The sequence below is a fragment of the Xenopus laevis genome, chromosome 3L, assembly GCF_017654675.1.
Source record: "Xenopus laevis strain J_2021 chromosome 3L, Xenopus_laevis_v10.1, whole genome shotgun sequence".
Taxonomy (NCBI): domain Eukaryota; kingdom Metazoa; phylum Chordata; class Amphibia; order Anura; family Pipidae; genus Xenopus; species Xenopus laevis.
In genome coordinates, this window is record NC_054375.1 from 66,017,904 (window position 1) to 66,031,449 (window position 13,546).

At 37.0% G+C, this 13,546-nt stretch overlaps 1 protein-coding gene across 1 annotated transcript in view; it reads left to right on the forward strand.

Annotated features, from left to right (window-relative positions):
• Positions 1–13,546, forward strand: part of myrfl.L (myelin regulatory factor like L homeolog) — a 52,716-nt gene that overhangs the window by 12,641 nt on the left and 26,529 nt on the right. The window contains exons 4-10 of the mRNA XM_041586350.1: positions 497–737; positions 1,056–1,144; positions 3,188–3,338; positions 6,708–6,903; positions 8,788–8,864; positions 10,439–10,549; positions 11,119–11,209. Of these exons, the coding sequence (XP_041442284.1) occupies positions 497–737; positions 1,056–1,144; positions 3,188–3,338; positions 6,708–6,903; positions 8,788–8,864; positions 10,439–10,549; positions 11,119–11,209 (956 nt within the window). The remainder of the gene's footprint in view (positions 1–496; positions 738–1,055; positions 1,145–3,187; positions 3,339–6,707; positions 6,904–8,787; positions 8,865–10,438; positions 10,550–11,118; positions 11,210–13,546) is intronic.

Genomic DNA, 13,546 nt, shown 5'->3' on the forward strand with positions numbered 1-13,546 from the left:
TAAAGACACACTAGAGCACACACAATGTGATTTTTAAAATATATTATGTCACACACGTTGCCATTTACATGATTCATGTATTTACACTTGGGGGTAAAGCAATGACCATATTAAGAGTGTTGAGGACCTAAATAAGCTATTGATTCTGCACATTATTACATTTTCCTGCTTTTGTGCCTGAGGAAGGATGGAAGGTTTGAAGGTAAGCCAGCAAAATAAAGAGAAGAGACAGTCTGAACAACGAACATGTATTTTGATTATTACACTATACCATCAATAATTACTTATTTTCGGAAGGATGGACACAGGCCCCAAAACATTGTGCACATACCTTATTGCTGAAATATAACCTAGTGATGTCCCCTTGGAACTTGCAATTGGTGTGTTTGTCTTATGTGCTTCTTTATGGTGTTCTATGCAGTAGCCAGGATATCATTTAAACCAGTGAATGTGGTTGTTTCTATAAACTGTTTTGGATTTATTTATTCTCTGTCAGGTTTGATGCATTCATCTTGCTGGTCCAATGGATTTCAGCACACATCTTCCACACCTTCAGGATCCTGCAGATATATTGAAAGGTCCATAGACACCAGCCCTGGGAGCCACTCTCTTGGTCCTTCTCCAGACACCTGCATGAAAGTGAATAACCTTGAGACACATTGGAATGGCTCTGCTCTGCCAAATTGTACAGGCTACAACTATCCCTTTACTCAACAGCCCCTGTCCCAAACTATCAGGTAATGAAAAGCAATTGTCAATTCCTTTTTGTTTAACCTTAATTCCCATTGTAAAATGTTCAAGTTAGATCTACATTCTATTATCCCAGGAAGGTTGGTATTTATAGACCACAATTGCCACCTTAGTATATTTTATACATTCCATGAATTGGTTACTTCTGAAAATACTACAATTATTTCTTAAAGGCTGTGTTTTTGTGACTAATGCCATAAATGTATCCATATTTAAGACTAACCATGTGTAGCTTTAAATATCAATATTATCTATGATTTCTATAGTTTACAGCTCCAATATTATATGTATTTTTTCATTTTTAGTGGTGAGGTGTCACCAAATAAAAAAAGGAAACATTCTCATCTGGATGAAAAAGACAAGTGGTCACCGTGGAGCATGGACACTCAACAATGTAAAACACAACTCAGTTTATAATGTTACATAGTATAAACAAATTGCTATTATTGATATTAGGTGAAAGAACTGGAATACCTTGGGTAATTTTTAAAGTTTTTCAGGAGGTCAAGTGCAAGAGACCAGCAGTATTGTATGTGTGATCTCAGTGATTAGATGGAGAACTCTAGTTATAAGTTATATAATTTTCCTGAATGTATCTAAACAACAGTTTATCACTGACGACCAGTGCTTTTACTAGAAATTTCTAGGGGTCAATGTAAAATCCCTTTACGTTCCCTAGACCAGTGATCCCCAGCCAGTGGCACATGAGCAACATGTTGCTCACCAACCACTTGGATTTTGCTCTCAGTGGCCTTAAAGCAGGTGCTTATTTTTGAATTCCTGGCTTGAGGGCAAGTTTTAGTGGCATAAAACCAAAATGTATTGCCAAACAGAGCCTTCTATAGTCTGCCAGTTCACATAGGGGCTACTAAATAGCCAATCAGAGCCATGTTTTTGCATCCCCAAGCACTTTTTTCTTGGTTGTGTTGCTCGCCAACTCATTTTGCATTTAAAGGTGGCTCACAGGTTAAAAAAAAAAAGTCTTGGGACCCCTGCCCTAGATATTCAAGAAAATTATTCAGTTGTGTCAGCTGCATGATGGAGCCCCTGATATTCTATAACATGGTTACATACATGAGGTTGAGGAAGTACACAATTCCATCAACTTTGCAGAGGAAATGCTAAACTAGAAAAATAACCAAAATCTTGTGTTTATGAGCTATAGTGTTTCATTGAGCGTCACTATTGCCTTTTATTATTGTAGTTATTAATGCACACATTGATATCTACAGCTTGCTGGTTTCCAAGTTGCTAAAGGCAAACTGCAGAGGAGTTAGTTGAAATCTAATTTCATGGAATTGTACTTTCAGATCGAGTTTTGTATAAAAGCAGCAGCTCATATATAAATCCAAGCAATGATCATTAAATACTCTTGTATATTCCTGTATGCATAGCATGACGGTCAATTAGATTTTTGGGGTGAACACTAATATGCCATGCCAGGTATTCCTAGAACTATTTCAGAATGATTGATTGAGCAGTTTGTCCTCTATTTGTAAGTGGTCCCTGGCCCCATGTTGACCATTAAAGTTGAATGGTAAAAAAAAGTCCATACTGTCTCATCCACACCCAGTGGCATCTCGTCTAAACCCTTTTTTTTTTTTTTTTATCTTGCTACTCCTTATCTCCAGAATTCTATCCCTGAATTTCTCAGTAAGGAACACTCTCTGAACCACTTCAAAACAAACTCAGAGCCTACCTTTTGAAATGTTACAACACTACATTACCTTTCCTTAACTTAAGGGCCAATGTCCAAACCTTGGTGGACTTTGCGAACCTATTTTTTATTTTCTGTATGATATCCACCAGAGACTGTAAGCTCTATGTACGGCCTAAGATTTCTCTGCAGGTTACAGTGAGGTCCAGAATGGCTGAAACCAGACAGATCACTTGAGAGAAGGTGGTTATATTAGGATCTACAACATAGATATGGCTACTGTTCTGCCTTAAGATTTACAATATTTTACTATAAATTTACATACCGTATACAAATTACACTAGACTAACATGGTTCACGGCAAAGTATTTCATCAGTGATGTGAAAAACAAAGATTTTTTTTTATAGAATTATGTATAACAGTGGCCGAGCAATATAGTTACTTGCATGGTATGATTTTTTTACAGAATAGGTCACACTCACAGGCAATTATTTATGGACATACTGTTATCAGAATAAAACATTTTTAGTTAAAACAACAAGTAACATTATGTAGAATATGAAACATTTGCATCTGACACACACACACAGTCACAACCCCTTCCTAGTTTTATAAATGTATGCTCTGTGTATCCTATGGGCATCCTGTAGCTTAATCTTGGTAACTGTATAAATTATTTTTTTTAAAATTATAGTGTTTCTTCTCCCTGACAATTTGTGTATTGTAAAAAAAAATACATTCATTAATTTACATTCATTTATACATGGATCTCATTGCAGCACTTTCATCCAGTTGCATCATTGATGTGCATGGTTATGAAAGTGATGGGCAGACAGTCTCCTCAACAGACAAATGTTATCAGTCGCTGACATGGAAGCCATTCCAAACAGGAAACTGGTGCAACTTGTCCAACGTTACTACAGAAAAGCTGTAAGTATTGGGCTTCTTTGAAACTTTCTATAATACATCCATTCTAGAAACAAGGAACTGCATATCTGGCAGATACAGCATGCCTAATGGACACATAACAATGTGAATGTGTTGTGAATATATCAGAAGCTGGTTTCAGTTTCAGAGTAGACACCAATAACTAATTTCTGCTTATAAGGTCACTGCTATATTTCAGTGCAGCAGAAAGATTCCTGGGACAGGGACTCAATATGAATATGAGTTATTTATGTGTTCAATTTGTAGTTTATCTAGAAAGCAGCCAGCATTTAATTGCATTACACCAACAGGGTCAGTTTGCCACTTGCCTGTGGCCTTACTATATATAGGATGGGGTTATGATTTTCAAGACTAACACATTTCCATGCATCATCTTGTATATGGGTTCAGTCTACCACAATTGGTGATTTCTCTTACATTTATTTGCTAGTCTAAAGCTGTCCTCTTGGTCCCCTTTTTTTGTTGTAGCTGAGTTAATATTATAATGTGACTATTGCTTTGTTGAGATATTCTATAACAACCAGGACTAGCATGTCAGCGAGGGTATTCTATTATCCTACCTTGAAAGCCTCCTGTGCATATGTTCTATAGAAATACTGCAAAAAAAAAAGCAGCTGATGATAATAGCAAAATATCAGCATGAAAAAACTGAAGAAAATAATATGGGATTGGTATTCACTATTAAAAGGTATAGCTAAGTCAAACAACTACAGCACAAATAACTGAATAACTTGGCATTTTAGATGGGGCCATTATTTTTGTCACTTTATTCTGTGAACTAAATGTGTTCAGCCATGCTATGCAAAGCTTCACAGTATTCATTCTTCTGTCTTCTCACTATACTATACACTATATAAATATCATTCTGAGCACTCCTTTGTTTTGTAGAACATTTTATGAAGACCCTTTGTATTATAAGAATAACAGTCCCCAGTTTGACTAGTAAGAGAAAGCAATACTATGCCAGTGAAGCACCTACTGTTTATTCTGAAGCAACCGCAGCTAATTAAACAAGATGTTAGTTAGCAAATCAGGTCTTAAATGTATCTGCCTAAAGGAATTCTAAAGGTCCCCATAGACGCGACGATTCTTCTTGCCGAACGACCGATTTTAGGGAACCCCGACCAATCCTTCGAAATTATCGTGCGGTTAGTGGTATTCGAACGATCGTACATCTTGCGATTTTTCGTCCGACATCTGTCGGGAAATTGATCGGCCAGGTCAAAAAATCTTTGTCGGTCCCAGTGCAATCTCTCTATGTTTGCAGGGCCAAGCAGGCAGCTCCCCTTTGTTTTCCTGGTAAATTGGTCTTTTTAGTTGATGGTAGATTCGTACGATCGTACGATCGTTCTGAGAAGATCGTGGTCTCACGATCAGGATCTGATCTTTTAAAAATCTCAACATCTATGGCCAGCTTAACACTGTGTTCTCTTAATTATCCTGACCTATTTTATAGTGATACGTTACTTGTAAATGAACATACCAGGAAATACCAACTGTCAAAAGGATGTTCTGTATAGTGTGCTTTTCCTCCATTCAAGAATCTGTACAGATGACTTAAGTGATGCAAATCCATCTAGCGTACAAAAATGGGGACTTTATGGCAATCACAGGGAACACACAACCAAATTTAAGAGCTCTTATTGCAGTATTTACATACTCCATAGTTTGAGTGTAATATATATATATATTTATATATATATATATATAGACAGAAATGGGATATCAGTCTAAAAATTAATTTTACATGTTAAAAGGAACAGTAACACCAAAAATTAAAGTGTTTGCAAGTAATTAACATATAATATACTGTTAGCATGTACTAGTAAAAGCTGTGTGTTTGCTTCAGAAACACAACTATATTTTATATACAAGCTCCTGTGTAGCCATGGGGGCAGCCATTCAAGCTGGAAAAAAGGAGAAAAGGCACAGGTTACATAGCACATACCAGATAAGCGCTGTCCAATACAATGGGGTTCTATATGTTATCTGCTATATAACCTGTGCGTTGTTTCCAGATTGAATGGCTTTCCCCATGTCTACACAGCAGCTTGTTTATATAAACTATAGTAGTCTTTCTGAAGCAAACACATAGGGGCAGATTCACTAAATTCGAGTGAAGGATTCGAAGTAAAAAAACTTCGAATTTCGAAGTATTTTTTGGGCTACTTCGACCATCGAATGGGCTACTTCGACCTTCGACTACGACTACGACTTCGAATCGAAGGATTCGAACTAAAAATTGTTCGACTATTCGACCATTCGATAGTCGAAGTACTGTCTCTTTAAAAAAAACTTCAACCCCCTAGTTCAGCAGCTAAAAGCTACCGAACTCAATGTTAGCCTATGGGGAAGGTCCCCATAGGCTTTCCTAAGTTTTTTTGATCGAAGGATATTCCTTCGATCGTTGGATTAAAATCCTTCTAATCGTTCGATTCAAATGATTTAATCGTTCGATCGAAGGAATAATCCTTCGATCGTACGATCGCAGAATTTGCGCTAAATCCTTCGACTTCGATATTCGAAGTCGAAGGATTTCAATTCCTAGTCGAATATCGAGGGTTAATTAACCCTCGATATTCGACCCTTAATGAATCAGCCCCATAGCTTTTACTAGTGCAGAGCAACAGTACATTATATTTGTTTGGTGTTCCTGTTCCTTTAATGAAGAACTGTATATCTATGACTATATATAAGGTGGAAATGCTAACCTACATCTGTCTGTCCTTAGATGAATAAATGCTTGCTTGCTTGGGCATTGTCTCTGAGTTATGCTTATAGGGTAGCTATTTGCCATCCTCTGGCTTCAGAGGCTCAAGCTGTTAGCTAAATCCGAGCACTGTGATAGCAGTTTAAATATATTTTTTCCCTGTTATTTGTAAAGGTAATTGCATTATAAAGCAGTGTTTGGTCTGACTCTTAAAGTAAAGCAACAGGAGTCAGTTTTCCTTTAGGTGTTTTAATCAGCTGGCTTACGAACTTGATACAGGAGTCAGAGGCAGGAGTGCGGAAGATGTAAACAGATAGATATTGGTTGCAAAAGCAGTTTAATTTACAAATGGCTTTAAAACCATTGAACATTTAACCAACTGTTTTCAAAACCAGAGAACCTAGGAAAACACAACTAGGAACCTTCAAATAGTGGTCAGAATTGAATACACCAGCCCAACACAGGATTCCAATTTAGCAATGCTAACCACTGTACAACCATGTTGTCCTTTACAATATATTAACACCCTTAAAATATACTTTGTTAGGTCAAGAATTCTATATATAGTTATAAACCATATACTGGAAAAAAAATGAATATTGGTGAGCAACCTGCATTTCAGAGTCTGTCCTTTCTTTCAGTCCTGCAGTGGGATACCAAGTAATCACAGACAAAGGATTTAATTTTTCAACAGTAGATGATGCATATGTTTGCCAGAAGAAGAACCATTTCCAGGTCACAGTCCACATGAGAGTTCTCGGGAGCCCTAAATATGTCAAGACACAGCTGGGTCTCAGCGCAATTGAAAGCTTTAAGCTGAAAGTCTTTGGTGTTAAAGTAAGTATTCCTCTCTGCACGACTCTGCTGCCCATAATCAGCACCAAGACTTGTAATATATATAGTACATTTCTGATGACAGAGAGATAGAGAGAAAAAAAGAAACAAAACTTCATATTGCAATACATTGCATACCAAATGAAAATATTTGTTTTTAGTTTAATTTTCTTTCTGGAAATTGTTTAGAAGTGTTTCTTTGGTTAAAATGTTTTAACTATTCCTCCATTGTCTTTGATTGACAGTATCAATCCAGCACGTTGGAAAAGAATGGCAGTTGCTTTGAACTCTGCAAACAATCTGACAAAATTCTTCTTATTTAAATGTGATATGAATTTTGCCACCCCTAGAAACTTGTGGGCTGCTGCCACCCAAGGAGAGTTCCTGGCTGAACCAGATCTGAATCTGTAAAATCATGTGACTTTTTGTTATTTTATTTGCATATGCAAATTAGGTTCTGGATTCGGTTCGGCCAAATCTTTCATGAAGGATTTGGCTGTATCCAAAAACAGTAGATTTGGTGCATCCCACATTCTATCATATTGAGAAGTCTGCAGTCATTGCCATTTGTCTTGTGCTCTTTGGTTTCATAAAACAAATGGCTTCATGACCCTTGCCCATAGAATATATCTTTATGCCTGACTATATAGTGGTGTGACCTGAAAAATGTCAGTCCTAGGTTTACATGAATGTCCAATATGTTCCCCAACAATTCTATAATCTCCCAATTTGGGGAAAATTACAGCATGTAGGGAGGTGACATACTAACTCTTTAACAGCATCACTAAGGGGCATTTTATTAATTGGAGTAGAAGGTGACGCAGTAGTTCCTGTGCCATTTTAATGGATTGACATGCAAAAAACTGCTTATTTAGGGTCAGGGCACACACTTAGATTCAGGGAGATTAGTCGCACCCTGCCGACAAGTCTCCTCTTCTTCGGGGCGACTTATCTCCCCAAACTGCCTCCCGTCGGCTAGAATGTAGAATCGCTAGAGGGATGGCTCTCGGATCGCTTTGTCTTCCGAAGTCGCCCGAAATTTCCTCGTGGCTTTGTTCCCATTCACTACAACTGACTTTCTTAAAATTATTATTTAAGTTAAACTATTTGGTTGCTGGGGTCCAATTTACTGTATCAACCAGGCAGTGATGTAAATGAGAGACTGGAAGAATAAAATTGTGGCCTCAGAGAACAGATTTTTGGCTGCCAGAGTCAGTGACCTCTAACAACCAGATAGCATTTTACATTTGCTAGCTGTAAAAAGGGAAAAGATGAAAGCAAATAATTAAAAAACTATAAATGATTAATACCAAAAGAAGTTTCCAAAAAGAGGACATTCTATAATACCCCTTTAAAATATACATTTTTGTGTAAATTGTGGCCTAAATTTTATATATAGTTGTGCCAGTGCTTTTACATAGAGTATTTCACATTCTTCATGCAAAATAATGAGGCTCAGAGGTGCAAATACTCTATTTATTACAAAGCCTCTGCATTATTTTACATACAGAATCTTTATAAACATATTTATTTTCTGCCAAGTTTTCCATTTTATTTTGATGTAAAGTTAATTACTGTTCACCTATGCCCTCATTTAGCAGAAATATAGGACTATCATTCGGCACATGCTGAAGCTGCTATTGAATGTGCCTTACCTTAAATACAGGTAAGAGCATTTTTAAACACCCACCTGTTCATATGTATTCATGTGACGCACAGGGTGCTGGAGTATATGGTGCAGATATCCAGACATCATGAAATTGAAAGCTTTACCTTTTATTTTATGTTCCTTATTAGTTGTATTAGCTGAAGTTATTGCTTGTCTAAATTTTATCATAGAACTGCTGTTAATACACAACTGATATATGTTGTCTTTCATACATTTAGGTAGAAGCTACAAACCAGAAAATCACCATTGAACAGTCCCAATCGGATCGCAGCAAACGGCCCTTCAATCCTGTTTCGTAAGATACAGTTTCTTTTTCCAGATCATTCATACAAAGAGCACACTGAATTGGAACACCAAAAAGTGAAGAGGAGCTGCAGCACCTCTGCACTTACTCATCTGCCAATGTACTACATACTGGCCAACATGGTGCATTGGCAGATTCAATTCTCCTGCCCAGTTCCTAAACGTTATTCAAAGTACATACAAAACAAATTTGTTTTGTACAAAATTATTGGTAGGTGCATGACCAACGTAAAATTAATTTAAGTCTCAGGAGTGAGGCAGAATAAACTTATATGGGCGGATGTAATAAAAGTTGCAAAGAACAAAACAATTTGCACAAATAAGAATAAAAATAAGCATTTTGCAATGTAATACTCTTCCTTAAACGGTTATTGCATTGCAAATTTCAATTGCACATTGCTCACTTTTAAGAAGTGCTTGAAGGGACTTTTTCAGTAAGAAGTTTTATTACATTCACTGCACACTGGTGCAAACTATAACATTTGCAAACCTTCTTAACTGCCGGAAGTGGTCGCTAAACAGTTTCCTGGTTTGCAAAAGCTATATTAAATGCACGCAAAGGCAAATTTGTTTGCACAAAGGCATAACTTTTCGCATTGCGAATATTTTTTCCGTTACTGACTTTTATTACATTCCCCCAATAGTGTTATTTTCAGAATCAGTTGGAGGTTATAGAAAATACACTGGCTGATCAATACCAAGATTATATTCAGCAATAGTGATGCATGGGCATTAATTCACAAGTAAGCACTACAGTGAGACTCTATAAACATGTCATGTGTTTTACACCACTTTCTATACTGCTATTTAGGAGTAAACCATTTTACACAGCTTTATAAATATGCTAGAAACTGAAAGTAAAGACACTTAAGCTGCTTGGTTTGACGGCCTTGCCTTGTTAGCCTGTTAGTCTATGGATGGTGTGGCGTAACTACCATACAGCAAACCTACAACTCCAGTGGGGTGTGCAGGGGTCAGGGGGAGCGGGTGATCACAAGGTCTGCTGTATGGTTTCTCCTACTCATCCCCATCTGGCACTTTATCCTGCCTGAAATGAGTGAGCCTGAATCATTTACAGTACACCACTGTATGGGTAAAAGACAATAAACTTGCCAAAATGTAAGCATTGATGTCTACTCGGAACACATAACAATCACCACTCACTACTGATGACATTTTTTGTGGCATCGACCTTTAACACCCCTTTTTAATGTTTGGAATTTGTAAGATAAGTGAGAGGATGATACTGAGGGGCAGATTTCCTACATTTCCTGAAGGATCCCCTGTTCACATTTTTAATTGCACTTTCTTGATAGTAAGGAAAATACTTAAAACCGTATAGTTCAAACTGTTATGTGTGCCATGTGCCTTACAAGAGGGACTCCTGATACTTCTAGGGCTATATGTACTCAACATACATGGGGGCATTCTGGGAGTTCTTATTTGTGGATGTTTCTTAGTATTTATTTGGATTTCTTTGATGAAATAACATATTGCTGTTTTGCTGTTCAAAAAACAGTGGTAATACAATTTTTTTGTAGTGAATTACATTGTTCTCTTTTGCAGGATAAATTTACCATCAGACCAGATCACCAAAGTAACATTAGGAAGGTTACATTTCAGTGAAACCACTGCTAATAACATGCGGAAAAAGGGAAAACCGAACCCTGACCAACGGTATAGTGATATTATAGTGCACTAATTATTTAATGTGTTGGGCTAAGCTAACTAAAATCAAAATCTTTTGTATTTTTTGGGAATCCATGAACATAATGGCAGATCCTGTTGCTGTGTGACTGTTACTCTGATTAAATCGCTAGATAGATAGACAGTAATCCAGTTTAATATTTTGCAGCATTGTTGGATGAGAATCCATGCAGTTTAAATGCAATAAACATTTCGTTTGATTATCAACTGACCAGATTGCACAATGAACTCAGTGTGTGTGTGTGTGACCATTTTTTACATATCTTCCAATCAGCAGATGATCTGGTAATTCTAGACAAACAGCTATTTAGCTATTATTAATTTAAACTAATAGTGTTAAAATATTTTCCTAAATCAAAGTACTTGGAAATAATAAAATGGTCACTTACCTAAGGCTTCAATATGAACAATACAGATAAGATGTCCCCATACACAGTTCAGTGGTTACCATTACATCTCTTGGATGCTAAGGAGCTGGATGTTTCCCAGATAAGGATTATGAGGATATCCTGTCATTTTCTGCTCTGTCTGTCCCATAGGTACTTCATGCTGGTAGTTGCTCTGTACGCTGTTTGTCGAGAGGAGTCACATTTAGTAGTTGCCCATGTCTCAGAAAGAATCATTGTAAGGGTAAGTATTGGCATCATATACGTTGACTGGAAAATGTCCACCAGTTTTCATCTGTTTTGCTAGGAGGCAAGTCTTTTCCATAGGTCAAAACTTGGAATGTATTAAATCCATACATTTCGGATTGAGCTTAATCCTGAATACTCTGCAAATGGAAGTTCTGTTAGCTGTAACCTATGCCCTGGGGAGGAATATGTTCCCGTCCGCTCAAGGGTAAAGTGATTGTTCCGTCCCACAGTTTATTTATGGGGAGCAAGCATATGGTTCTTCCTCTTTTGGAACCTTAGTGAAGTTGAGTAAAGAGATCCCATGAATGAAGTATAGACAGTGTATAGCAGATACTGTAATAGCACCCTCTTAGAAGTGGTAAGATAGACAGCAACAAAAGAACAGTCTGTGCTCCTTAAAGGAGATCTAGCATCAAAGGAGATCTAGGGAACTGTCTAGCATTCCCAGTACCCAGACGGTACTCACCAAGTGTATGGATTCAAGTTGGTACAGTCCTGAGTGACGCATCCTGATTGACACATTTTAAATGATGTGTAAGGTAGGAGCTTTTTAGGGGATGCCCAGGGCATCCCTTAGGTCTATGGGCCGCAAACATAAATGGGCCTATGTTGCTGCATACATAAATGGAAGCCAATCTCAAGTTAAAAGCAAATAGCAGACACAGCATTGTAAATGAGCCCTGTTTTTTTCCCAATAGCCTATCAAAAATGTGACATTGAAGAAGATAGAAAACTACCACTTCAGAAGACTATCACTATCAGCAAAATTGTTTTATATGTGTCTCATATTTATAAATTAATGTAGTGTAGCAAAACAGCAGTTTCCATTTTGTCTAAATCATCATTTCTGTGGCTGCGTGGTGAAGATTTCTTCCTTGTAAATATGATTTGTTTCTACCGTCATCTTGTCAAATTGCAAAATTCCAGGCACGTTTATAACAGAGTTCAAAAGGGGCTGTAAAACTCAGTAATAAACGATCACTGAATTGTTTCCTTAAGCACTATTTTTTTTAAAGTTTGCCTTACAGCTGAAGTAATTTGATTCTACATATATTCCCTCCCATAACAACTGCTAAATATTACAATCCGCTGTATTCATTCTGTGGCACTCCTACTGCACTATAGTAGGTACAAGGTAATTGGTAGAGCAGTCAAAGGCTTTGTTGAGGAGAGCTAAAGGGTTTGTACCCAAGTCATGAATTGCTTGAAAGGAAATCAAGTAGTGAAATTAGCTTGGGGCAGAGAGAATGTAATGGAGCATCACTGTGTGGGGCTTGTACTCTGGGGATGAGAAATCCATGTGAATACAACTGTTGACTTTATGGGGGTGATTAATAAATGCTCAGATTAAAATTTGTCATAATTTGAGTTTTTTAATTTACTTATTCAAATTAGATTTTTAAAAACTCAAATTTGAAAGATTTATGAATTACACAAATTAAAAAATGTGCCATCTAATAATATCCGAGTTCACATAGAAGTCAATGGGAGTTGTCCAAGGCAAAACTGAAGCATTTTTTTTTTTAAAGTTATTTGAGCTTGTATACTTTCAAGGTATTTCAGTTTGTTTCACAATTGTATTCAATCAAGTTTTTTTATATTCTGATTTTAATAAATAAGGAAGCATTTCAGGTTTTATTTAAAATGGGAGTTTATCCGCAAAAGACAATATTTTGACAAATTGGCCATACCTGTATCTGTAAAAATTAATAAAAGCTGTGATATCTGTTTATTATGGCATTAAACAGTGGCAATATTTCTTGGGGTATTTGCCACCCCTTGTCAGGTTGTGAATGTGTTAAACAAAGAAGTGTTGAGAGTGCTTCTCCTAAACTATTTCTCCTTGTATGTTATGTTATAGTGCAGTGATCCCCAACCAGTAGCTCGTGAGCAACATGTTGTTCTCCAACCCCTTGGATGTTGCTCCCACTGGCCTCAAAGCAGGTGCTTATTTTTGAATTCCAGGCTTGGAGACAAGTTTTGGCTGCTTAAAAACCAGGTGTAATGCCAAACAGAGCCTCAATGTAGGTTGACAATCCACAAAGGGGCTACCAAATGGCCAATCACAGCACTTATTTGGCACCCCAAGAACATTTTTCATGCATGTGTTGCTCCTCAACTCCTTTTACTTCTGAATGTTGCTCATGGGTTCTAAAGGTTGGGGATCCCTGTTATAGTGTAACATAACATTTATTAATGTTATTGCTTAAGGTAAATTTCAAAACCATTAGAGAACCAAATGTGTTGCATTACAGAGATAGAGACCTTTAAAACAGAAATAAATCGCCATTGTAGAAAAATGAGGCTGTGCCGAGCAGACAGTTTCCCTGAA